Raw genomic sequence first — 27,270 nt, forward strand, 5'->3', positions numbered from 1 at the left:
CCCAACACAATCAAAAGTATTACAGTTTTATTATTCCATCATTACGGTTGAGGTCAAGTGAGAGAAATCAGATTCTGGTATTTCGTCATCAGTTGGTATTTCTCATTACGGTATATCTTATTATGAATTCAGATACGCATTTAATTATAGTATTATGTTATTTATATGAGTTTTATGATTATGGGCATAATGATTAATTATATATCATGTTCATCATACAATATTATGATTTTAACTTACAAAAATTTAAAGTAGAAGTTACATGGGTCAATTACTTGGTAACCCTGGAATGTCTTGTGATCTTAGAAGAATTAAAAATAAAAAAAGGTAAGAAAATAACATTATTTAAACGTGGCCAAGATCTTGAGAATTAAATATGAAGACATCAAGTGCATGCCCCACCACGTATTGAACTATTAAAGAAATTAAGTGGTTGCCCTGGCAGAACCAAAGCTCTAGATAAAAGAATGGACAGATAGCAAAATAAATAAATAAATAATTTTTTTTCATAAATTTGTAAATTTAATTAAATATTTTATTTTTGATAATTATATTCCAATTGACTTAATTAAATATATTTTTATCTAATATTTAAAATCAATTTATGAGACGTATGTCATTATTGATATGATATGTCACTTATTATAAAAAAAAAATATATGAAAGAGGACTCACATGCACATATATGAATGGAACTTATGTATATAATTTTATTTCATTTATATTTTTTTTATGATAGATGACGGGTCACGTTAATAATGACACATATTTTTTAAATTAATTTTAAATATTGGATAAAATTATATCTAATTGAATTAATTGAAATATAATTATTAAAATTAAAATATTTTAGTATATTTATAAATTCAAAAAAAAATTGAAATTTGTTTTTTTTGACTACTTACCCTAAAAGAATTGAATAGTTCGAATTTTCTTTCGCAGGTGACATCAGGAATTGAAGATAGACGAGGTTGCCCAGATTCATTATATTTTATAGGGCTCTCTAGTTGAGGGGGTGGGGGCATGGATTAATAATAAAGTAATATAAGATGGATGGATGTTCAGGAGCATAATTTGCTGCACGACAGGACGCACGGCAGTGCCATTATGGGTCACGGTGTTGGGTTGCACAACAACAATCGAAAGTTCTTTCCCCTTGCTCCACGGTAAGCCGTTTCCTTTTATAATAATCAAACGGTGGGTATCACGAGAAAATGATTCGGCCTTAATGTTTCTTGTGCGGACTGGACGGCGACACCACGTTGATTGGGTCGCGCCGACCGATCCGCCCAATTTGAGTTCAACTCGTCCAATAAAATATCATTTAATAATAATAATAATATTATTATTAAAATCATTAAATTAATTAAAAATAAATTAAGATAGAGAGGCGGAGGGGGAGGGGGAGGGGGAGGGGGAGAGAGAGAAAGCGGTCATCACTTATACTGGCAACAGCTGGCCACTCACGGGCATTCTCTGCCCAACACGTTGCCCATACCAAGTCGCAGAACAATGGCCCAACTTTCTCTCTCCTCACGCCTCTCTCCTCCTCCTCCTCCTCCACCACTTCCATTGTCGTCGTCTTCTTCTCTGCGACTTCGGAGGCGATTCTTGCTTGGCTCCTCGAAACTTTCATCTTTGTCTTCGGTTTCGAGTAATCATTCGAGTCCGGATGTCGTCGTCACCAGAGAGCGCGGCAAGAACGACAAGCTAATCAAGGCGTTGGTAATCTCTCTACACTTCCTGCTCCCGTGTTCCTTTACGCAAGCTCTTCTTCTTTTGATTTTATATTTGCACTTGTGCTTATTTTCACACGTGGCTTGTCCTAGGAGCACCTCTCTTGCAGTTATTTGTTTATTTTCGTGAAATTGTTCGCATCTCTTCTGAGGATCCTTGCCAATTGAGTTCTTTGCATTGCGTGTTTGATCAAATGCGAGAATGGACTAGGATTTTCGACCCTTATTGGCCAAACTAAATGTTTTCAGTGAATTTGAGATCGGAAGACATGGGAAGAGAAGCTGAGTGGACAACTTCTGCTTACATTGGGATTAGATATTAACTTTTTTTTTTTCCCTTCTTTTTCCTGATCAGAAGTGCTCTAATTTTCTTTTCTGTTTATGGAGAAGAAAGTTTCAGAAAAAGAGATGAAAACTTGCCTATGAATCCTGTCTTGTTGAGATCCAAATTTATTACTTAGAGAGCTTTAGGTATTGCCCTTGCCCCTTGGGAGCATAACAGTAAGGCTATTCAGAGGCAAAAGTTGGGGCAGCCAGAGTTAGTATTCATTGGTAGTAGCCTTGATTATATTTCATTTTCGCTCTTACTTCTTAGTCATTGCTGCCTCTGGACTCTAACTGTGTTATTTTAGGGCGTTATTTCAAAGAACTTGTAGTTTCATAGTTGTTCTTATGTATTGGATGGGAATAACCTTACTTGCTGAAATCATGAATGTGTTGTTGGTAGTGATGAAGTGGAAGAACTAGGTAGAAATAGCCGTGGCTTTCAATTTTGGAACTGCTCCCTCTTTCCATATTAATGGATTAAAAAAGAGATCATTGGATGTTGACCTTTGCTTTTCCACATCTCTTACCCCCACCCCATTCCTATTTATAGAGGAAGTTTCATTTTTGCTAGTGCAACACTATTTTTTTTATCCTTATGAAATAATGACATGTAAACAAGGCATCTGACAACCGAGTTTGAAAGAATTTGGCTTTTTATTTATTCTGGCATACATATTGGCAGGAAGATACTGAAGTTCCTGCACTTAGCGTGTGATAAGTTAGTAGACATTGCATGAAAGGGCATAATTTTTATGTATGGGTACAGGCAAAACACGGGATTACCTGCTTGGAGCTCCCTCTCATTGAGCATACAAAGATGCCTGATTTGGACAGGCTTCCTTCTGTTCTAAATGGTAAGTTCATAAAGTTTTCATTGTCTGCCTTGATAGTGACCTCCAAACCAAAGTCAACCATTGTTGGAGCTGATCTTTTGTTTACATGATGGAACAGCTACCTTAACTCTTTTGAGTTGCCTCTGTTTTTCTCATATCCTTTCATCCTTCTAAAAATCTAAATTTTGGCAAATGCTAATATATTTATTAGAGGAAATTTTATTTGTTTTAATTTCAATATTATATTTTATATTTTTTATCTTTTACTTTTAGTAGATATGTATCCAATTGTAATTTGAATTTTATCTTTTTTGGTTGAATTTTGATCTATAAGGCATCAGTGATGTAATTAGGAGACATGGTTGAAGTTGGTATGAAGATTTGTTGACATTATGTCTATAGAATTCTCTTATCTTCTGCCACCTTCTTGATTTTCTTTTCTTTCTTCTCCAATACTCTATCAAACATTTGTTTGGGTATAAGAGAAAAGATAGATCCACAACATCCCAATTCCCTCTATAATCCAGCACTATAGATTGTGCAATTCCCTAACCTAGAAAAATTTCGGCAACCATCCGACAACATTCACAGATCCATTGGGCTTCAACCCCCCCCCCCCCCCCCAAAAAAAAAAAAAAAAAAAACCCACTTACTGGATCTTTCTTCACCACACAATAATATTGATCGTTCCAAGATTCACTAGAGCAATCACAGACATGCCATACACAGACCATCCTAACCATGAAATTACCATTGAAGTCACCAGTGACTAGCATTGACCATCACAAGAGACATTTGATCCATTGGAAAACTACTTAACAGGCCAACCTACCTTGGAACTTGAAAGGTTAAAAATGAAGCCAAACAAAGTACTCCTTTTACGATAATGACTTTTATGTAATTTGTCCAGTCACGCCATTGGTGCCACTTATGAACAGAAGAATTTGTCCTCCCTTTGGACTAGGAAACATTTTGTTTGTTGAATTCTGAGAAAAAGTTAAGCCATAAACATGGTCATTGATTGAATATTTGCCAGCCTATTTCATCTTGAAATATAGTCAAAAGTTGAGATTGAGCTTGTTATCACATTGAATGTTGAGGTTATAGGCTTTGAGTGCCTTCAAGAAAATATATGTAACCTGATTCTGGAAAAATATTTCTAACTTTAAAGGAAGGGGAACTCGACACCTCTTGATGATTTTCTTTAGGACATACATCTTTTTGAGTCAATAGGTGTTGTATCCCACAATCACTGTAAGAGATTTCTTGGTGTGGGAAACTCATGGCAAGAGCTCTTTAAAGACACTTTGAGCATAACAAAGTCATTAAGGAATTAGAGTGTCAATCTTATTAGCTAAGCTTAAAGAGAGATATCTCCAAGATAGTTGGTCAATAACACACTTGTCAATTGGCTAAGTATAGGAAGCAAAACACTAGCTTGTATACCCTATACTTGTCCCTAGTTGTTTTTGGCAAGATGTTAGCATAGATCTTGTCTTGGGTTTTCTTTGCATGCCTAAAAAGAATGATTCAATTTTTGTGATTGTGGATTGCTTTTCTAAAATGCCTCATTTCATGCTTGCAGCAAAACTTTTGATGCTTCCAAGGTTGTGAAGATATATTAGTAATATTATTCAGTTATTTGACCTACCTCCGACTAGTGTTTGACGAGGATGTTCATGTCACTAATTATTTTTGGAACCCTGTGGCATTTGGTAAGAAACGAAGTTGGAATTTTCTATTGTATATCATCTTCAATAGATGGCTAAATTGAAATTATCAAATGTAGCCTAGGAAACTTATTGAGGTGCTTGGTCCCAGACAACCATAAGAACTGTGATTTGATTTTCCCATTGCACAATTTGTTGACAATAGTTTTTCTAGTAGATCAGTTGGTACATATTTATAAACCTAGGAAGCTTGTACACCTCATTTTCGTATTCCCCCATGTTCTAGTGTCTAAATTAGACAAGGCATTTTGTGTGACACATTTGTGACTTGCATGTTGAGATCATAACCAGCTTGAGACAAGTAATGCTTTATACAAACTTTGAGTTGTCATTCATAGGGCATCCTATTCAATTTTGTATAGGGGATTATGTTGTGATTACCTTAGACCATGGCAACTTTCTCTAGGATTCATCCCCATGTTGCAAGCTTTGTAGTGTATGCCCTTGTAAAATATCAAGATGAGTTGGACCAAATGCACATGTCATTGATGTATCACTTAAGTTTTATTTTAGCTCTATGTTTAATGTTGAGGACCTTGTTGCGTATAAAGGCCATATTACGATCTTGAAGGTCCTTTTGTTAACCCACCTGTTGAACCTCAATTATCATGTAAAAACTTCATCGCCATTAAGAAGGGTAAAATTGATGATATTCTAGATGAGCAAATTGTTTTTATTAGGGATGGGGTGGTTCAACATTTTCTTGACTTTGCTTGCACTTGAATTACTAGAATTGAATTTTAACATCTTGATCCTAAACCTATTGGAGTTATAAAGGAGTTAGGTAGGAGTTTCCCATGATGGTAGCAAGTTCTTCCCGCTTTGAGCGAGTTACTCAACCACTAGTGACACTAGTGTATATGGCAAGCAATAACAGAAGTGCAACGCCCGAAACTTAAAACGAGAATCAAACTTTCATAAACTTAAATAAAATTTCAAAACAAGCTTTATAGCATTCATATAAAATCTAGAGTTTATTATTGAAAAAAAACTTTGTTTCAACAGAAAGAAAGAAAAAAAAAGAACTTGGATTGGTTTATCTAATAGACATCCTAAAAACCTGAAATTAAATTCTTGAAATCCCTTTGAAAATGCCACCATTCGCTACGTCCATGCTTAGGTCCTTATTCTTAGCCACTTGGGGAGGGGGGGGGGGGGAGATGGGGAGATAAGGGGGTGAGATAAATCTCAATAAGTACAAATGAACTATTAATCGTATTTAAACATGGGGTAACTTGAACTTGCAAAATGAGGAGGCACGATAGATTCTACCAACTTGTGGGGTAAGAACCTTCGCGCATAGCTACTAAACTTCAGTCCTGAAACTTGCTTGTAATCATGATATGAGGGACCATAAAACTTAATTTCATGAATTTATTTAAACACGAAGATGGTTCATAATACATTTACCTTCAACTTGATTGGAATAAAAAAATCTTTAACTCTTTTCTCCTAATCAAAACCTTCACACCTTGCTGTCTTGCTTGTAGTAAGAAAGGAATAAGGGAGTAACAAAGAAAAGAGAGGGAGGGGTCGACCAACTATGGAGAGGGGATGCGAAGAATTATAAAGGGGGGAAGCCAGATTTATAGTGCCAGTCTTGTTTTCCAAGAATCCTATTTGGTAAGGATTCCAATCAAATATCCTCCTTTCCATAATATGAATTCAAATCTTACCTTATCTTTTATTAATTAGAAAGATTTTAAATCATATCATATCATATCAATTTATTCATATCCATAAAATCAAAGAATCCCCAAGAATATTCTAAGATGAATTCAAATCTTACCTTCTCTTATCAATTAGAAAGATTTTAAATCATATCATATCATATCAATTTATTCATATCCATAAAATCAAAGAATTCCCAAGAATATTCTAGAAATTCGTGTGTCATGGTAGGGCTAAAATCTAGACTATCTAAACTTTTCATTTTGGTCCTGAAACTATGGAAAAAGTGATGTTTGGGTCCTAAACTTTTATAACTCAATTTTTTCCCCCCTAGAATTATGTTTAACGGCCACTAACGATGGTTTCGGGTGTTACAAGCAGTCCATCTAACAACATTCCATATGGTTGGGTGAGTAGTTTGAGCGCACAAAACTCAGGGTTGAGTTTTTCTCCAACCATGTGAGATTTATTTTAATTTTGATATTAAGTGTTAGAATTTTTTAGTTTCTATTTTTACTAGATTTGTTTGGATTCATGGGTTACCAGGTACACTCCTTTTGCTTGGAACCACAATTCAGATCGCGGTATGTCCTTGTATTGTGAGAAATGTGATCCAGATCCCCATTGAGGATGATCCTAAGCAGTGCATGGATTCAATTAAAACAATTAAAAACAAGGAAAAACCTACAGTCAAAATAATTTTCAAAGAAAACTAGAGAAAAGAAAGCTTGCCTACCTCACTTTCTTGTTTATTCTATTGCATTTTTGTCAAGAGCTTGTCCTGACCTAGGGTTTTGATTAAGAACAAAATGAAGAATGAGAGAGGAAGAGAGAAAGAAGAGGGAGACAAACAGAGAAATTAGGGAGAAACAGAGAGAATAGAGGGAGAGTTGAAGAGAGAGAAAGGAATTCAGATTCTAATTTCTCTACTACCTTCAATACAGTCTCGAGTGGCTTTATATAGCTACTCTTTATTCAGTTTTCAGTTACATGTTGTAACTGAAAATGTACAGCTATCCTGCAACTAATCAACTGAAATAACAGCTGTTAAACTCCTGGGAATTAATCTGCTACAATCGGCTCTCCTTTAAGCCCAATACACTTGAGGTCTTGACAATTTTGAATTATATTCAAACCTGAATTCATTTGCATAGGATTCTTCAATTCACAAGTTGTACAAAAACATAGAAAATAATTCGAAACAAAACAAACTAGCTTCAATAATAACAAAGTATCAATCTAACTTCTTGACTCTAGTACAAAATAAAATGTATCATGATTGGAAATAATGAACTAAGACCACCCCCTCCTTACCACAAAATTGGCATACTAACATACCATGTACCATGACTTGAAACGGACCACATCCTGGGAAAACTATGGTTTGGATAATTGTAACTTGAAATTTTATCTTTTTATTTTTTGAACTTTTGCCTATAAATATGCATTGGAAATGCAATTGGTAGACAGTTGAATTTGGAATAAAATCTTCTCATATATGTACACACTTCTTCTTCTTCCCCTAGATCTCTTCTCCGCACTCCCTGATTTCCTTCTTTTTTCTTCTGCAATTTTATGTACCACATCAAATTTTGAAGTCGCCCACTGAGACATTGTGTATCATTTTAGGCAGAGATTATATGTTATCTGCAACTTGGATGTTAGAATTTGGAATTAGAGGAGAGTTGCAGAGTCACCCACCTTAGCATATTCAAATATGTCCTGTTGGAATATGCAAGTGGTACTCTTTAACAAAGCTATGCAAAGGGAGCATTTATCTCCTTCATTAAAGAGAGCCACTTTTCGTGATATGGATCTGCTATTTAATTTTGCTTGGATTAGTTGATTCCATTCTTGTTATTATTCAGTATTCTTTAATAAACATGGTTAGTAAAGCAATGCTGTTTGTCTTTTCTCTTTGTCTTTTTGCTGCAGATAATACTTTTGACTGGATTATCATAACCTCTCCTGAAGCTGGTCGGCTTTTTCTTGATGCTTGGAAGTAAGTAGTAAATGCTTGAGAAACCATTACCAATTTTATAATGTTGAATTGGTCATTGAATCCCAGCTTAGTCATTTTATATTGTCTGACTGTGACAGTTAATAGATGTGTATCGTTTCTTAGTTCTGTACATGATTCATTTTTTTTTTTTTTTAATTTGTATTTTGTAGTTTCCAGATTCCTTTTCTCTTTGCACTTTTGAGGATGAGAACCTTTTATATGGTTATATGATTGCGGTGGGGTATCTTTCTTTCTTTCTTTTTTTACTAGTATGCAACTTAGAAGTGATGTTAGAGTATTGTTTTGCATATTAGAAGTGATACTAGAATATTGTTATTTTCCTTACCCTAAGCTGAAAAGGGTTGTGGAATGGTTGGTGTTGTGGTTGTATCCTAGCTTCCTGAACCTGCAAGGAACAGGAGAGAAGGGAAGATCATGTTATAGGTTTGAGCCTTTGTTTGAATCTAGCCCCATTGAGGGATTAGCAGGGTGGGAGTTCAAAAGGAAAGAGTTTCCTTCAATTTTCCAGATTTAGTGCAAATAATTGGTCTCAAATCCTAAACTAATCTTAAACTATTTATAAGTCTTAAATCCTAATTAATATTAACTAATTATGCATTTTAAACAATCTAAAAATCATTCTCATCATCAAGATCAAACATTTCCATATTTTCATCATTAGAAGCATCATCTCCATATCCTATTCTTGCTCATCATCTCCCTCTCCATCTTCATCAAGTTCAATTGGAGCATTTGAAGTAGTAGCCCTTTTACTCATTGTCAAATTTCAAGTTGAAGCAATTGTTGTTGGAGTTGAAGCAATAGTTAAAAAAAGCCAAGCAAGCCTAAGCCCAAGCTTTGCGCCTGAGGGCCTGGTGGGCCTAGGCGTGCCCACCTGGGTGCATTCCAGGGGGCCAAAGGTGCGCCTAGGCACGCCTTTAATAATACCGATTGTTAGATTTCTTCTTTCATTGGGATTAGGTATTTGAATTTTATCGTGTCCAATGTTCTACTATGTTTATTTACTTATAAATATGGCTTGATGAAGGGACACTGGAAAGTCTGGTGATTTTAGATTGGATAGAGAGGATATTATAAAATTTCTCCTCAGTTTCTCTTCTTCCTTAGAATCTTCCTTTCCCCTTTTTTTTTAAATCCATCTGGTATTCCTTCTGTTTCAGATTCTTCTTCTCCTAATCTCCTTCTTTGTCTCCCTGGTTCTACATAAAAAACGCATGTCCACCAGGATGTCCCCTCTGGTGGTTGTTCATACAGTTATTCTGATTCTTGTGCTATTACTATGTTTGCAGAATACCAGTGGGTGTGGGTTGCAACTAGGTTGTCCTTGTGCACGAAATGTTTCAACTGTTAATCTGGTGGGGGAACAGTGTAATCTTTTTTGTCATAGATCTGCATAAGACGTTCTCATTGATTTTAGCGGACACACTGTCTGTAGATCAATATATCATTAAAAAAAATATTTAGTTAGTGGTTTTTCTTCGCCCTTTATATGATATTTTATGAACTAATATTATCTTATAAAAAATTATTTGATCTATATATATAAATTTTCTCCACCTATTTATTGGGCATCAATTGCAATACAGTGAATAAATAAATAGCTTCATTCTCTTAAGATCAGGAAATTTAATTGAAGTATGTGACACATTCAAAGTTCTTAAAAAAAGAGGTGCTAAACAAGATATACCGAAAGCACAACTCACCCCTAGTGGAGAGACTTTGATTCTTTGGCAAATCAGTTCTTATTTCTATCACATGCTCTCTACTATGAACTGAGATATCGAAGTGATTAATTTGCTATCATCAAATGATGTGCTTATCCTATCATTTGGCCTGTAGGGTTGCTGGAGCCCCGAAGGTTAAGATAGGTGTAGTTGGATCTGGTACAGCAAGTATATTTGAGGAAGTAGAGCTGTCATCAAAGAATTCCATTGATGTTACATTTGCACCATCTAAAGGTATGTTGTGTTATTATTGTCCTTCAGATTATCAGACGTTGCACATTCTTATATGCAAGTGATTGTATTAAATCGAATTAGGTGACGTAATTCTCACTTGGGGTATCACCACTAGGTGAAATTAATTTCATCTGTGAATTTGTCTTCAGCCACAGGTAAGGTTTTGGCTTTAGAGCTCCCAAAGCATGGGAACAAAAAATGCACGGTCCTGTATCCTGCTTCAGCTAAAGCTAGCACTGAGATTGGTAAATGTTACTGATTTTGTTCACATCAAATTTCTTTTGCTTCAGTCAGTCACTCGCTGGATTCAGGTGCATAGATTGAACACCAATATTTGGGGAATATTATGTTATTGGACATCAAGAGCAAGGTCAACTCTCAATTTTGAAAAGAAACATATGTTTATAATGATTAGAGGCATGTACTTCTAGGATAATGTAGCTTGGATCCGAAGTTGACCATAAACTTGGATGGAAGGCTTGAAAATTCACTAAGAGAAAATTTTGTTCCGAAGCTGAGTTTCTAGAATGTAAGCTTGAAATCCATGAGCTGTGGCTTCAAAAGGTATCCTATAAGAAAAATGTAAGAATCTAACACACAAAAATAAATCTGTAAACGAGGAAGTATGGATGCTCTATTCAGGGTGCCATCTCCTTCCCCTTTGTACGCTTGGGAATTGCTTAATACTTAGTCAGGCATGCCACTTTTGTTTGTTTTTTTTATTTTTTTAAATTTTCTGTTGGACTTGTAGAGGGCATGCCATGGACACTTGAAGCACATGCAAAGGACAAGTGTCGTGCCATAGATTTTTCAAAATGTCCACCAGGAGGTGTTTTAGTGAATTGTTGTACCACTCGGAATTGAGGGGAAAACGGAAGCTTTTTCGGGCAAGAAAGTTCTCTCCGGAGAGAGGTTCTCTTCGAGTATTGAGTTCCTCTCTGGTGAGAGAAAGCTTCTCCTGACAAACCGCGTTCTCCACGAGCAAGCAGGCTTCTTTCTGGAGAGGGATTCTCTCTGTGTCGTATAATCCTTTCAGGAGAGAGCTTCTCTCCGGACAAGCTATTTCACCTTAAGATGCAAAGGACTCCAATTTCATAGGGATGCGCAACACGTGGTCCTCGAAACCACAGCGATATAGCACACATGTCCGACTAAGAGCCTTGGGATTCACGCCCTATAAATACCTAGCTACAGGACTCAGAAAGGGACTTCCCTATTCGGTAAATTCTAGACACTTAGAGCATTGCTATTGTTTTCTTATTTGTAATTATCTACTTCCGGTACTGACTTAAGCATCAGAGGGTCATCATGCGAGATCCCTGCGAGCCTTCTAACCTTTAGTTGATATTGATAGTGACTCGGAGAAAGATACTCAAGGCACAAATCCTTCTCGAGAGAAGCTAGTTCTCTTCGGAAATCAATCACATCCTTCCCAAGAGAAGCAAGTTCTCTCCGAAAGCCAATCACATCCTTCCTTCCCGAGAGAAACCAGTTCTCTCTAGAAGCCAACCACATCCTTCCTTCCCGAGAAAAGCTAGTTCTCTCTGGAAGCCGATCACTTCCTTCTCGAGAGGACCTCAGTCCTCCTCAGAAGCCACTTGTCTGAAGCATGCCTCACCTGGAGAATAATCCTTTCCCGAGGGACATTCTCTTCGGAGTCTCAATCCTCTCGGGTAACTATAATTCTCTCGGGTGATTGAATCCTCTTGGGAGACCTATTTCTCTCGGGTGACACAGTTCTCTCGGGTGACTCATTCCTTTCGGGAGACCTAATTCTCCCAGGGACCTACTTCCCAGAGTCGATTTCCCTGCGAGTGTCACTAGCTCGAGTCAACCACAAGCATTCAACAACTCTCGCCACGTCATAAATCGTGATTGTTGTATTTTGGCAATGACAACAAGCCATGGACATGACTTGACCCAAATGAAGTTTTTGAAACTTATTTTGGGTATATGTACAATTATTTGAAAATTTTACAGGTATAAGGGAAAAAATAAAAATAAGCCTAATTTAACCCCTAGTTTTTCTATTTTCGACTCTAATTCCATACGTTCACTATTAAAGAGAGAGAGAGAGAGAGATCCCTATTCACTCCCCTTTGGAGGATGATCATCTATTTTTTTCTTTGTTTCATTCAATCAACAAGATTTACATTGTAATAATTTTGGATTGAATGGTATCTTTATGAATCACATGGCATTAGTGGAATTATTTCCAATATTTTTATGGTTGTTTGCTCACAAACAAGCTAATAAAAAATATTTCTTTTCATATTCTTGCCTATTTGTATCCTATTTTTCCTTTTAAATCTGTATTTGCGTTTATATAGTAATATTGTATTGGTTAAGGTAACTATTTTGTTATTAATGCATGTGATAATGATACCCAAATATTGTTTAGAATAATACTACTAAAATCATTAACATCATCAATTACGCCATATCCTAGTTAGGGTTGGTGGCATGGCATCATTTTAAAAGTTACATTGACAATGCAAATCCATACAAAAGAATGACGTGGCAAAATTTTATGTTAGATGCCCTTTTAGACGCAATCCTCTAGCGAGGGATGAGATAAAGTTTCAACACCATTTTCATATAGAAAGTTCCATGAGATGGTAGTGAATGAAGATAATTGATATGGTTGTGTATCTTCACATAGTTGATATTCTGAAACCAACTTGTACAACATCCTCATCAAAAGATGGCATTGCCCCACCCAATGAAGGAGGAAATCCTACCAAAAAAGGTGTGTTGCAATGGTGTTACTTTATGGGACTCTAGGTAAAATATATATATATATATAACTAATATATTTAAAAAAGTTTAATTGTTGACGATTGTTGGGAATTGAGAAAAGAACAACATCCATTGCTAGGAAAAGACCAAAAAATATATAGAAAATTCCAATGAATTTTGTATACTCATAAATTATACAACGAGGACAATAACAAGAAGATATCAAGCCTTAATCTCACTAGGTGGGTTTGCTACATAGGTTCTAGCTCACAAATATCTAATATTTGATACTCTCCTAGATGAGTGGTTGGAGATGATTATTCCATAATTGGGAGATTCTTGAATTTAGCATGTACTTTTGGTGACAGTAAAATGTATGCTACATGGAGTTTATGTCAACCATTTGGATTTAATTAGTTTGTGTAGATCTTTATTTTGTTGGAGACAGGAATCATGGGTAGGCCTAAGGTAAATCTTTGGACTATGATTGAGGAACCTTGGGCTATGTTAATGATTAGAAAAGCTCTCATTTGGAGACTTTTGAGATTGATTTGGGTGTTCTGACGACTTTTCCATATTATAAACCCTTGAATCTTGATTGAGCTTGTGACAGTTGATTGAGGATTCATGGGCCAACTTGAGGATTGAGAAAACCCACTTTAAAGTCCTTAGATTGATATGAGGATTATAGTCACTCCCACTTGGAGACTTTTGGAAGTAATTGAGCATTTGAGCTTGATGTTGTGCCTATGATTTGGAGATTGATAGATTATATGAGGGTCTAGGATGATATATAGATTTATATTCCTAGGGATTTGCAAACCTATTAGACCATAGGGATACGACTCGACACCTAAGTTGACTATGGATGAGAGTTAGGCTAGCAAGTTGGACACAATTAATGTTGGTGTGATTGGATTTAATCCAACTATTAGAGATTGTGGAATCATACCATGGTCAAATGATAGTTAGATGGGACCACTCGCACCAGCAATAGGGTTGATTTGAGGTTTGAGGATTGGGCTCAAAACCATGTGCCTAAAAGGTAGTAGTTGTGATAGGTGTAGTGAGGAGTTGTTGGGATCAAAGATTCATTACACCAAAGGTTGGGATTTGGTTGATGGGTGAAGGCCTATGGCTGAAGAACTACGCCAATGAAACAATAATTGATAGTGATGGTTCGAGTTATGTTTGAAGACCTAGGCCTCAAAGCTTTGACTAATTCTCGAGTGAAGGCTTGAGGTTGCCTAGTTAGAGGGACCCATGACAAAAGTACTAGGTAGTTATACTCTGAATTCACTGTGATATTTTGAATCTGAAGTAGTTGGGTAGCATAACGAGTACCTCACAAGGTAAAGGAAGGCCAAACATGACACTTAGCCATCACATAGTTGGTGTTGGAGATGTTAAGAGTCTTAGAGATGTTTGGATGAGTACTTGGTATACATGAGTACATGGTATACTCTTTGTGGATATAACTTGTCTTGAGAATTTGATGACATCCATGGAAATAAGTTGATTTAGACATGGACATTGCGGACTATGATGAGAGAGGATGCAACATGGGTATTATAGCTAAAGTGTAAGAGCTAACAAGGAGATGAACACCCTAAAGGCAAACCATAGAATAGTGGAAGGATCTCATGCATGTTTAACACAAATATGGTACTCATAGGTTGTGTTAGTATAGGGTCTATAGTGAGCTGGCAGTCACTCATACTTCGGATGGCAAGGTAGTGAACTTGAGATGATTGGGGTCACTAGTCCTCCTTTGGGTTTGAGTAGTGGACTTGAGGTGAGTGGTATTCATTAAGCTAGTAGAGGTTAGAGGGTTGACTTGAGGTTAGCTAGTAATCACCAAGCTACAACATGTTACCTTCTAACTCAATGGGGCTTGTCACACTAGCCATCTAAGATATTCGTGAAACACCCTACTAGGATTCATTTGAGGTAGTGCCATTAGTTCCCTTGCCCTTAAATTTGTGGACCGTTTAGTGAGTGACCACCCAAGCATCAATCGACACTAAACTTAAACTTGAGACCATAAGTATAGTAGTGAGGGGTATCACTTGCGAAGCTACCACCTTAGGTGGTTAAATATTTAGTTTTGATTTGATCAACTTGAAGCCTAGATTCTAATGTGTTTTTTCATCAAACAAACTTGATATTCATGCCCTATTTTGTGTCATTTGTAAAGATGATATAGTTTGCAAATGACGTACACCTCTTCTTTGGATGTGCCTTTTGAGTTCATCCTTCACAAGAGCAAAAACGCAAGAGCTCTGTGAGATCATTCGTATAATCCGGTTGTAACTGAAAAAGTGTTAGTATTTGCTCTAAAAGCTATAACAGACATTTTTTCTTGATGATTCATATCTTTAGTAACTTGTATATAAGCAATTTGGACTTATTTCTTTTCTAAAATCCTTCACATAAGACTTTGCTAAGGATTCTGTCATAGGTTTTTTCTAAGTTTATAAACACTATATACTAATCTTTCTTACTTTCTCTAAACTTTTTCCTTAGATGCTTCAGTAAGTAGATAGCTTCTACTGTTGACCTATTAGGTATAAAACCAAATTTATTTTTAGAAATCTTGATTTTTCTCTCCTTAACCTTTGCTCAATCACCCTCCCCTTGAGTTTTGATGTATGGCTCATTAGAGTTGATCACTCTATAATTCCTGCAACTTAGGACATATTATTCTTGTTAAATGGGCTCTAGAGTGCTCTTTGTTCACTTGTTCACCATTCTCTCTTCAATTTAAGGATCATGTTTGGAGTAATTTCGTTACCCATAGAATGGCCTCCTCTCCCATTCATTTCTATGCTTCTATTGGGTTGTTATTTAGTCCAACTATTTTACAATTTTTCATAATTGCTTCATTTTTTCTGCGTAAATACATCCATAGAACATGCAATTTCTATCTTCTTCAGATTTTTCAACGCAACATTTATTTTAATTTTTGTCTTTTATGCAATTAATTTGGCTCTAATTCCTTATTTTTTCGCTCGCTTTAGTCAACTTATATATATAGATATTTATTTATTGCTTCTCTTATATTTTGTGTCAAGTTGATGGTACAAATTTTTATATGCTTTTGACCTTGGTTCACATCTTATCTTCTTTGCTTCAATTTTTTTTTTTTTAGTCAAAATATGCATGCATATAAAGTCTATTGGCAAGCGCTTTTGGTTTTGATTTTTTGTTGTACCTCGTTACTCTATCACCAAGACTCTCTTTGGATTAGGGCAGTTCCTTTTAACTCACTCTGAATAGTTTTTTTTTCAAATAGTAGTGATAATCTCAATTCATTGGATTAGCTTCACCTTTAATATTTGATTTTCTTATACCACATTTTTTTTCTTGAAACTAACTTATTTTATACATTTTAAACTCACCATTTAATATTTGAACTTTGTTTTTCTAATTCTTTCTCTATTTTTTTTATATGGATGCCACTGACCTTAAACTATTTTGAGTGATTAGGCACTGTTCTAGTATAACTTGCAATCCTTATATCATAGGTGGTCCTTTGTTTTATAAAAAAGTAGGATATTTGGGGAGCTGATAAGCAATTTTTATAGACCATGTGTCCATCCTACTTCTGGAACATGGTTGTTGTGGCAACCTTCATTATTTTTTTTCTTCCAAAGCCATAGCCTCTATGTGCATCTCTATACACATTCACTTATTTGGTCTAATGATCATTTAATTCACCTTTTATAATCTTCTTTCCTCTGGGAATTCCTTACAACAACTCCTAAATCATACCAAACTTAACCTTTTATCTCTTCTTCCGACTGAACTTGTGGTGCATATGCAATAACACTATTTAAAGTCTCTTCTGCTAACACATCTTTAACTGGGATAATCTTATCTTGTCAAGGGACGCACCTTGCTCCTGTTGGAAGGATGAAGTTTTGGAATGCGTCCCTGTGATGAGCCTATACATTGTAATTTTTTATTTTATATTCACATGTTATATTAGTTGTCTAATTTACTTCTTCTTTATTGTCATTAATTCTATAATTGACTTCTCTATAGTACAAAAAAATAGAGACTTTGCTTCTTTATGTTAATTTGGAGATATTATTGTATTGCTATGTTAAATTGTGTGTTTAGAGCATGTTTTTGATAATAGTTTCTATAATGTTACATTTTATAGGCAAATTTGTTATAATGTACATATTTTTTTATGACATGTATCATTAATTTATTATTAAACAACATATCCAGACTTTATCATTAATTTATTATTATAAAGATAAATTTGAAATAGTACTTGGTATCATTTGAGACTATTACCTTACCATACTAGTGACAAATCCGGTATCTTGTCTGTTAACAATACTGATAGTTATAGTTTCAATCTTTACCCTCCATTCCTAAACTAACTTCTTTAGTTGCATCCATTCATGAAGATGTGAGAACTCTTGAAAATTTAACATACACCAAGCGCTAATGTAGCTGTCCTAGCTTATTTTTCATTGGACTCAAGTGATACAACATGCCATTGAAAGGGTGATGCCCTAGTGATTTACCACTTGTCTAGAATTCTTGATGAATTGGATACCTATCCCGACCCTCTTTTATTTGCCTTGGAAACTGGCTGTGAGTAGAAGGAATACCTCCAATACTAGGAGTGTTGAAGGTATGGATTACTTAATCCATAGGTGGAGTTATCATTTTACCATAAATAAATACAACATGATTTAAAAAATTGTAAAATTTAGCCATATCCAAGGACATGGGAATTAGATGAAAGTTAAGCAAGATCGCTACGGGGCAAATAGCACAGTTCAAAATTTTTGAACCTTATCCCAATCCCAGCGATTGGATCAACGTTGGAATCAAATCATTTACATACAAAATAAAATAATCTAACCTTTAGATTTTTGAGTCATTTGCAGATTCGAGCCGTCTAAGTGTTTGACCTCTAACTCGTGATACGCGACACGCGTTTGTTGGCAAGGAGAGCGGAATAGGAGTGCTAGCTCCTTCTCCTTTTCGCGGCTTGAGTAAGGACAGAAAAGAACGCCCTCGTTTCATTTTGATGCAAAAAGAAACGAGGAAGAGTGAACGACATTCGTCTTTCAACTCTTGAAAAACTACACAAAAATCATTCTTATTTTTGGGCAACCCATAAAGGGGTATTTATAGAGCTAGGGTTTCTTAAACCCTAATGGACATGGATTGGCCCATTTATCTTAGTCCAATTAGAATCTTAAGTGGACCAAATTCATTTATTAAATATTTGGCCAAAATCTAATTTTGTCCAAATATAATATTTAATATTTGGCCCAAATCTAATTTAGCCCAAATATAATATTTAATAGTTAATATTTGGCCTAAATCTAATTTAGTTCAAATATTAATTTGATTTAATATTTGGCCCGAATACTTTATTTAACCCAAATATTAAATTAAGCCCAAATATATATTATTTCCTATTTGTTACTCCAACAAATAGAAAATTATTAAATTAGAAACTCCATCCTAATTTAATCAATTGTCATTTTAGGAAACTTTTTCCTTTATAATGACCCTTCGTTATATCGACGTCATTACGTCTATTTGTTATTTTTTCGTGAAAACTTACGACGGCACAACTTCTTGCTGAAATGTCCCACTTAACCATACGTCCGCTTTCCTGGTTTAAGCCAGGGACTGTGCCAATTGCGTATGACTCATTAGGCTTCCGAATATGTTGGCAATATGTTGGTACGAACATATAAGACAAGATTGGTCTCTAGCAAGGCGTCATGCCTACCCAATTATTCAGAAGGATTCATAATCCGCAAATAACCTTTCACGAACATGGTTATCGTGTAATTTGATCCTCTCATCTATGTATCTTATGTGATCTCAAGTATGGTGATGTGTTGCTTGATTACAATCACATGAGTTTTTCTTCGGTCATTTGGATATCTTCACTTAATAGAAAGTGAATCAGTAATTCCTTATTGATCTCTTTCACTATGGCCATGGATTTAAAGTGAATATCCACCGAAGACGCCTTAGATACATCATCCTCTATCAAGGGATAGACGAGTCACATCTTGGCTATGCACCCATCTCCATAAACCTCACGATATGCCCAATGATCGCCCACGTGCAGCCTTTATCTAGGCCCATCGAAACGATATCAAAGCATACCGGTCTTCTTATGAGATGACCGTGACAACCTCAGGTTCAAGGATTAGTTACACCCATCTCGTATGAGAATTCCATCAACATATAACCAAAATGGATTCTCATGGCGAGTCATGTCCAGTGACACGTTCTCCAACATTGGTCACCTATGTACTTGTCTAGGCATCTCCATGCCTATGGGTGTGTGACCCACATTGCTATCACATAGTAAAAACATAGCACATACAAGTCTTACCGCAATTCTCAATGTCCATTCTTGACATTGCTACGACTTGGGACATTTAATGATGTCTTGAAACTGTGATGCTTCATCTCACATCTTTATAGATTAATCACAGTATACATCATATGGACTTCTATTTAGTTTCATCCGGTCATTACAATAATAACAAGAAACTAATAGAATGACTTCTTGTGAAATTGAATAACTCCTTATTCAATAATAAATATGATTGCAATTGTCAAGTGTATAACATGCCTAATTTGATTGGGTCTTGAGCACCTACACTAACATTGGATGAGTTTGAGACTTTAACAATCAGACACATAGCTTGACACCAATACCCAAGTACAAGTAAAATTCAGAAATAATGCTTTGTGAACTTCAAGTGGTTTTAGACACAGCACAATGCAACTAATCTATACCCAATAATTGTTAGTGGTTACAGTATAGGCCTTAATATAGTTTTGGTTCATTGTCAGTAAAGTTCTTTTAAACTCATTGTCAATGAGCTGTTGTATGAAACATAAGATTTATATGTGTATCATGTGACATATGGTACTGTTTGGTTTATGAGCTCATATCTGTCTTCATGAAAATTCTGCGGGAGATTTATTTGTATTATGGTCCTTTTGCTTGTGATATGGGGCCCCTTTTCTTTATTTGTACAAACATTTATCTAGTCCTTTGAGATTCTAGGGGCAACTTTTTTTTTTTTTTGTCTGCATATCTTTATTGTGAACAAATATGAGTAATTGTCCTTATATGTCGGTAGTGCCAAAGCATTTTCTACAGATTATTTTTTTTGCATTCCATGGTGGCTCTTGTTGTTTCTCACATTTTGAGAAGAGCTGCTTTTGAACAGCAGTCTGCCTGTCTTATGGTTTTCTTTGGGCTGCATTCTTGACAGTTGTTATCATTCTTACATTTAGCGAATTTATTTGCTTTAGGATAATAATATTTGATATGATATTTATTACATTTATTTCAGAAGAAGGCCTGTCAAATCGTGGATTTGAGGTCACAAGGCTCAATACATACACAACGGTAAAATATCTACTTTATCAACGGAGTCTTATTTGAGTGATCCATTTTTCTCCTTTATTCTTTGCAGTGCCCTGAAAATTTTGAATCTTAGTGTTTGGTAGAGGCAATGAAATTGTTGTTGATCTCTTAATCCTACTGTTTGCATATTCACAACTATAAGGTTGCAAGTTTGGTAAGGTTGCTCTTTTGTGACTGTAAAGTTATGAGTTTTAAATGTGGAAACAGTTTCTTTGGAGAGAAAGTGTAAGACTATGTACAAAAATGACCTTTTGTCAACCCTCACAAAGCAGGGAGCATCATGCATTAAGAATGCCCTTTTTCAACTATACTTGCTTCCAGAGGAAAAACTTATTTGCGTAGATCTATTTTTATTTTTCAGAGGGTGAAAAATTGTAAGAAGTAGAACTGTTTGTAAGTTATAAATTCTCAGGATTTATATTAACCATTTCCATATTATTTAAGAAAGAATTTCTCAACTTGCCTCCATCTTTTTGTGTTTGATGATAGATGTTTTACATGACCTGTGTAATTTGGTCAATTGTAATTATTTGGTGGTGTTCTGACACTCAATGAAGGGTGAATTGGATATGTACCAGTTCTACGGTGCAAGCCAATCACTGAATTTAATTGGGGCATTGAGATGATTGGTGATTATAATTGTGTTTTATAGTTTTGTGCGAAGTTCTAAGCACAAGGGAGTATAAGCTCAATCTTTTATTTACTAACTTAGACGTTGGCTTTCCTTAGAAAGCTTAGACATTTTCTCTGGGATGGTTAACTTCAACTTGATTATTTGGATTCATCTAGTTTCAAATGGAATTGGCCTTGGTAACTTCATATGGTAATTTACAGAAAAAAAAAAAAAAAAAAACTTCATATGGTGGGGCTGTTGGTTGTGCTTGCAAAGAATTGTTTTTTTTTTTATATTTTTTCCTCACTTTTTTTTTTGGCCTGCCTCTTTCAGTTGTTTGACATCAGTTTCTACATGTATGGCATCTCTTTTTAAGATTTTCTCAATGAACTTTTGCTTTACAACAACAAAAAAGAAAGGAGAGAAGGAAAAAGAAGATACAGTATTAGCTTTAGCATCAGCTCTGAACTTTATTTGATTGGTGATGATGGCCAAATTGAGTTATCTGGCTGCTCTGAGCTGTGAATTCTTCCAGGTTCCTGTTCATCATGTAGACCATCTACTACTAAGGCTGGCAGTTTCTGCTCCTGTTGTTGCTGTAGCATCACCTTCTGCAGTTCGGTAAACCTGTTAACCAGACCTGTTATCTTAGCTATGTAGGTTATATAGTTTATTCATCTAGTTCATGTCTTTGCTTTGAGAAAAAAAAATAAAATAATAGCTATACATGAAATACTTTATGTGTATCATCTTGGAAAATTTATATTCAAACTTAATGTCAGATGCCAAAGCTGCGCCATACCAATATGCATTTGATTCTTGTATAAATTTGTTAGGGCGGTAGCTTTGCCTTTTTAAGTGCCTTTGAGATTGGTAACAGCTACAGCATCAATTGCTTGTCTCAACTGTATTTAGCGTAATTTTGTTTTTGGTAAGGTAGTTTTTATTTTGTCCACTGAGTTCATACATCATTTGCAACAGTGCTTGGGTAAATCTCATCTCAGAGTCACACGTCTGGAGCAATTCTGTTGCATGTATTGGTGAAACAACTGCTTTGGCTGCAAAGAGATTAGGCTTGAGAAATGTGTATTATCCAACAAATCCTGGTCTGGAAGGGTATCTCTGCTTTCCGAAGCTATCTTCTAATAACATATGCTCCTATTTAATTCTTTTGTTCTAAATGCTGCTGAGGGAATCTTTTTACTATGATGTGACTGTGATATTACCATGATTCTGAATTGTAGCATACAGTGGGGCAAAAGATTCTGGTTTTGCTCCTAACACGCTAAATGATCTTATTATCTCTGTTTATGTGTGCGAGAAATATATTCCACCTTTTTAAGGATAAACCAAGGAGGCAACTTGGATGTATTACACAAAATTGCCTAGTTGATTAGAAAACAAACCAACATTTGTGATATCTAGTTTTAACTTTCCTCTTCAGTGAACCTGCTAATGAAAACCCAGATGCTTTATATGGAATTACATGCCCATTCAACATTCTGTCTTGTTTTGTTTGCTGTATGTCTGAATGATGCGGATGGTTATGCTGTGTCCCTTACATCAAACTTACCTTGGCCATCTCATGACAGTACCATCTCAGCTATTTGGATTTGCTTTTCAATTACACCATTTAGTTCTATGTAAGGCCATGTCTTTTCCTTGAGTTATAGGTAAATTCTATTTTCAATGTTTATTTCATTTAGCCTTTCTTCTCTTAGATTACCTGATCTGGTCCTTTTATCAGATTGCTTACTCCCATCCAATCATGCTCTGGTTTTATACCTCCTGGCAAGTTTATGTTCCCTGGGGTAATTTCTTTTGTTATCCACTAATAGATAGCACAATAACTGCTGTGGGGGAGAGTTCAGGTGTTAATTAGGTTGTTTAAAATTTTTGAAACCCTTTTCATGGACAAGAATTTATAATGGTTCCACTTCCCCCAAGCCTGCTCTATTCCTCTAGCTTCACTAGAGGGTTTGAATCCACTATCTTCTCAAAAAGATGCAAATAGGATGATGTATCAAAACACCAATATAAAAGCTATATACCCATTAGCTATACAATCCACAAATGTATCTCACCATCTCGGAACAAGAATTTAATCTCTTATATAACTGAAAATACAAGTGAAGCTCACTAAATGAATGTAGATCTTAAATGAATTCTCTCCTTAATGCTTTTGAAGTATGCACAATTTAAGCTCCTTAAATGCTCTTCCCAAAAGTATTTTTGCTCTACAGTGGCTCCTTATATAGAGAATGACGGGACTAGCCGTTTTCTAGCTGTTTGAGCATCTGCAAACATGCCAGAACTAGCTGTTAGTCTGTGTCAGCAAAAATATTGTCGGGAATTTTTGGAAAGCTGTCGACCATTTTGACCTTTTACGCAATCAATAGAGCCATTAGGACCAACTTTAACGGTGAAATCCAGTGGCAACCGACCAAGGATTTCCCCTAGGAAGTGGTTTTCTAAATCCCAGGTCCCATTAGCAAATAAAGCTGACATCTCCACATTCATAGCATGGGACTAGCTAGGATGAGGAATGGCCTTGACATGTGTTTTTGGAGTAGAAATAGAAGAAGGAATAGAAACAAAAGCAGAATGAATGCACGATAAATGATGATAGCTCAAACGAGTGTAAATGGGTAAGGATTTTGAGTAGGAGTACCTTGACGAAGAAGATGCTGTACCAGTCTGTAGTCTGAATAAATAATGGCACCATCTGAGGGAACAATATCTTTGGTAGAAGCTAGAGCTAGAGAAAGAGAAGCTGGAATTGAAGGTATAGAAATAGAAGCAGAAGCAGAAGCAGAAGCGGGAGCTGAAGCTGAAGGAATAACAACAGAAGCTGGACTTGGAGGTAAAGGAGATGATTTAGGGTGACATGGATGCTGAAAAGTCTAAAGGGGACGAGGAGAAAAAGGAGGAGGAGTTGGTGTCAAAGGTACATAAACAGGAAGTACCTCGTCAAGAGAGGAGGAAGAAAAAAGAGTAGAAGAAACAAAGAAAGGAGTAGACTCAACAAAAGTCTCATCAGAAGAGAAAATAACGATCAAGAACTGGAGAGAACATTTATATCCCTTCTGAAGATATGAGTAGTCTAAAAAGACACATTTAACATATCAAGGTAACAAATTATCTCCACCGGTGCAAGGAGATGCACTAAACAAGTGGAAGAGTGAAAGAGGATACAAAGGTTCCTGAGGAAAGGGAAGTGCATGATGGATTGCACCATGAAGAACAGTAGAGAGCATCCGACTAATTGGATAACAGGAAGATTAGAATTGCGGCATCCCAGAAAAGAAGTGGAACATGCATATGTACTAAAAGAGTTGATGACGAATTTTATGCTTTTCCATTCCATTTTTTTGTGGAGTATTCAAACATGAGGTTTGATGGATAATTCCACGAGAAGATAAGAAAGACTGAAAAGCTGTAGAATAGCACTCCTTAGGTTTTTCACTTTGTAGGATACGAGCAAAACAACCAAAGTGAGTAGTAATCTCATTACATAGCAATAGTGAACAAAGACAACAATTTTGTTCGATCATTCATTAAGCAGACCATAGTACATTGAGAGTATTCATCGATGAAGGTGACTAAAGAGGAAAAACCTGTTTTAGATTTGACTCCCACTTGGACCCCAGATATCAGAATGTACAAGAGAAAAAGGAGCATCTGCTTTTTTATTAACTCAACTAGGAGGAGGAGAATGGGCTTCCCTAATTGACAAGACTCATTCCAAAGAATCTAAAGAAGATAAAGATAGAACCCTCTGTTTGGGTAAGGATAAACGTGGATGGCCCATCCTACAATGAACAAACAGAGGCGAAGCTACTTAATTAGTACAAACAGATGGCAAAGAAAGATGGTAAAGTCCTCATATTCATGTCCTGTGCCAATCATTTGTTGAATTCCCCAATCCTGTACTAAAAAAGATTCAGAATTAAAGATAATATGACAATTAAGTGATTTGGTCAGGGGGCTGACAGAGATTAGATTATAGGGGCAGTTAGGAACATGCAAAGCAGAGTTAGGAGACAGATGAAGGAAGAAATGGATTAACACGACCTATGCATGTGGGAACAACTTGAGAACCATCAGCCACAGTGGAGGTAGTGTACTAGATGAATTAAAGTGGGAGAACAAGGACTTATTACTAAATGTATGCTCAGAGGCAATGGCATCAAGGGTCCAAGGGCTTAGTGAATGAGAGCCTGCTGCAAAAGAACTAAAGAAGAGACTGGACTGGCTCCCTGAGCAACAGAAGTTATGGAGGGAGACTCCTGCTTTGTTGCTTTACAGAATGCAGCCTGTTCCTCCGCAGAAATCAGCTGAGAAGCAGATCCCTGTCCACTTCCCTGAGAAGAAATCAGCTGAGAAGCTGGTTTACAACAATAAGAGAAAAATGGTTTCTAGCCACTCCTGCCACCACCACCATCTCACTGAAGTAGTGGCAGATTGACTTACATTTTGAGAGGCCATAATGGAACTCTCAACAAGTGGAGGAAAAGAAAGAAGCTACAGATCACCAGGAAAGACAGATCTGGTTGACAAATCCTAGCTTTCAGTGATCAACAGCAATAACCCAACCATTCCAAACCTCACAGAATCAGATCAAATCTTCCTAGCTTAGATTGCAGCAGGTTCAGTCTTCAGGTCACAGAAGAACCTCACAACCTAGGGAACAAGATGATGATGCAGCCCACTGGATGTTGCAACCAGGATGAAAGATCTGGAATTGTGATTAAGAATCTGAATCTCAATCAAGATTTGAGTCTAAGGAGCTGATCGATGCAGAGATCTACTCCAATTCAATTCTCTAGGGTTCTGATACCATGAAATAGAGAGAGATAGAAAGAATGGAGGGAAAAACTCAGATCTCAGAACTGTATTCAGTTAGGTTCAGGTATATATATACCTGCTAGGTACATGTACGTACAGCACACAAGCTATGTACATCATACAAGGTAACTAGCTCTATTATGTTCAATACTAACTGCATTCTCAAATTAGAACATTCCAAATGTTTCACAGAACTTCCAGAAGAGTATTGTGCTTTCTTCTGGGCACATGACTCCACATAAGCGTGTTTTGTTAATCATATAGAGTTTTTGGCCTACCACGGATTTAGAGGTTATTGTGTGTTTGTTTCCTTTTTTAGGTGTGAATCATTCTTGATTCTTATGTAGGGTGCAGGCTGTACATAATGTTACAGAAATTGGATGCTTTACTGCTTTGTGTTTTTAGTGTGACTACTTTTTTTCCAATTTGATTGTAGTTCTTAAGAGTATTTGGTTTTCCATATGATTCCTTATATTAGTATGCTGACTCTATTAGTTGGACAAACCAAATAGAGTTAATAGGAATTATAAATTAGTCTAGTAGGAATCTTGCTAAATGATCCCTATGTTCGTATAAAATCATTTCTGCAGATGGGTAGATAGCATTCTTGAAGCTGTAGGGGTCCATGATCAATTGCAGAAGGTCCAATAGTGGTGCCGCTGGAGTGTTAGTAGCTTTGAAATTCTTTTGGTATATTTTGATTAATTTCTGGTCTTATTTCCCAAAAGTCTAGTTGCTGGTCGGCTTATATATCATCATCCAGGTGCTGCAGGTTTTGACTAATGGCTTCAAGTGCGGGATAAAATGAGCAAACCTTCATAGGCCCTTGTGAATGTTCTCCAAATAAGGGAGACAAGTCACAAACAGCAGAACAGAAGGGTGTGGAACTGTAATGCCCTTTTGGGGGATCATGTACATAAACTTTGGTGAGGTAAGCTAGGCTGTTTATGGATGATATTATGTAAAGATGATTCGACAATTTGTACATAAATTTTAATGCTTGGACCCACCCACGATTGTTGATATATAAAATTATTAGTATGTCTGGATCACTGACCTGTACAGTGAGTACTGCCTCTTCCTCTGGATCACAAACAAACCAATATGATGAGCATTCTACTGCTGGTATTTTATGTTCTATCACTGGCTTCCTAGTAACCAGTGATGCCTTATTTTCTTGCATCTTTCAACTGGGAAACACAGAAAGTTAAATAATGGATATTATGTTTTCTACTACGCATTTTAGCGTGATTTGTGAAAATGAAGTTTTCATATTCCAATGCCAGCCATATTTGTTGCAAGATGAATTAGTTTGATGTGTCTAGACCTTTCAATGATCATTCAAGATCAG

General features: G+C 36.0%; 1 protein-coding gene across 10 annotated transcripts; it reads left to right on the forward strand.

The window, feature by feature from the left end:
• Positions 1-1,416: 1,416 nt before the first annotated feature.
• Positions 1,417-26,977, forward strand: LOC127807903 (uroporphyrinogen-III synthase, chloroplastic). 10 transcript variants are annotated; one of them, XM_052346117.1, is made up of 10 exons: positions 1,419-1,725; positions 2,830-2,917; positions 8,233-8,299; positions 10,160-10,278; positions 10,428-10,523; positions 20,385-20,440; positions 21,607-21,692; positions 22,053-22,187; positions 26,510-26,609; positions 26,692-26,977. In XM_052346117.1, exons 1-9 carry the CDS (start codon positions 1,513-1,515, stop codon positions 26,568-26,570), a joined length of 921 nt encoding a protein of 306 aa, XP_052202077.1. In that variant the 5' UTR covers positions 1,419-1,512; the 3' UTR covers positions 26,571-26,609; positions 26,692-26,977. The 10 variants fall into 10 exon arrangements, 9 of the variants coding, with proteins under 9 accessions (XP_052202082.1, XP_052202080.1, XP_052202081.1 ...); XM_052346115.1 differs by having other exon boundaries at positions 26,510-26,585; positions 26,683-26,977; XM_052346116.1 differs by having other exon boundaries at positions 26,510-26,585.
• The last annotated feature ends 293 nt before the right edge of the window (positions 26,978-27,270 follow it).

The sequence above is a fragment of the Diospyros lotus genome, chromosome 8 (assembly GCF_014633365.1).
Source record: "Diospyros lotus cultivar Yz01 chromosome 8, ASM1463336v1, whole genome shotgun sequence".
Classification (NCBI taxonomy): Eukaryota; Viridiplantae; Streptophyta; class Magnoliopsida; order Ericales; family Ebenaceae; genus Diospyros; species Diospyros lotus.

Bases quoted from the DNA above. Each gene is read 5' to 3' on its own strand.
- LOC127807903 (XM_052346117.1), top strand. From the start codon at position 1,513: ATGGCCCAACTTTCTCTCTCCTCACGCCTCTCTCCTCCTCCTCCTCCT. The intron at 8,300-10,159 runs GTAAGTAGTAAA...TTTGGCCTGTAG, and splicing joins CTTTTTCTTGATGCTTGGAA to GGTTGCTGGAGCCCCGAAGG. The intron at 20,441-21,606 runs GTAAAATATCTA...GAATTCTTCCAG, and splicing joins GGCTCAATACATACACAACG to GTTCCTGTTCATCATGTAGA.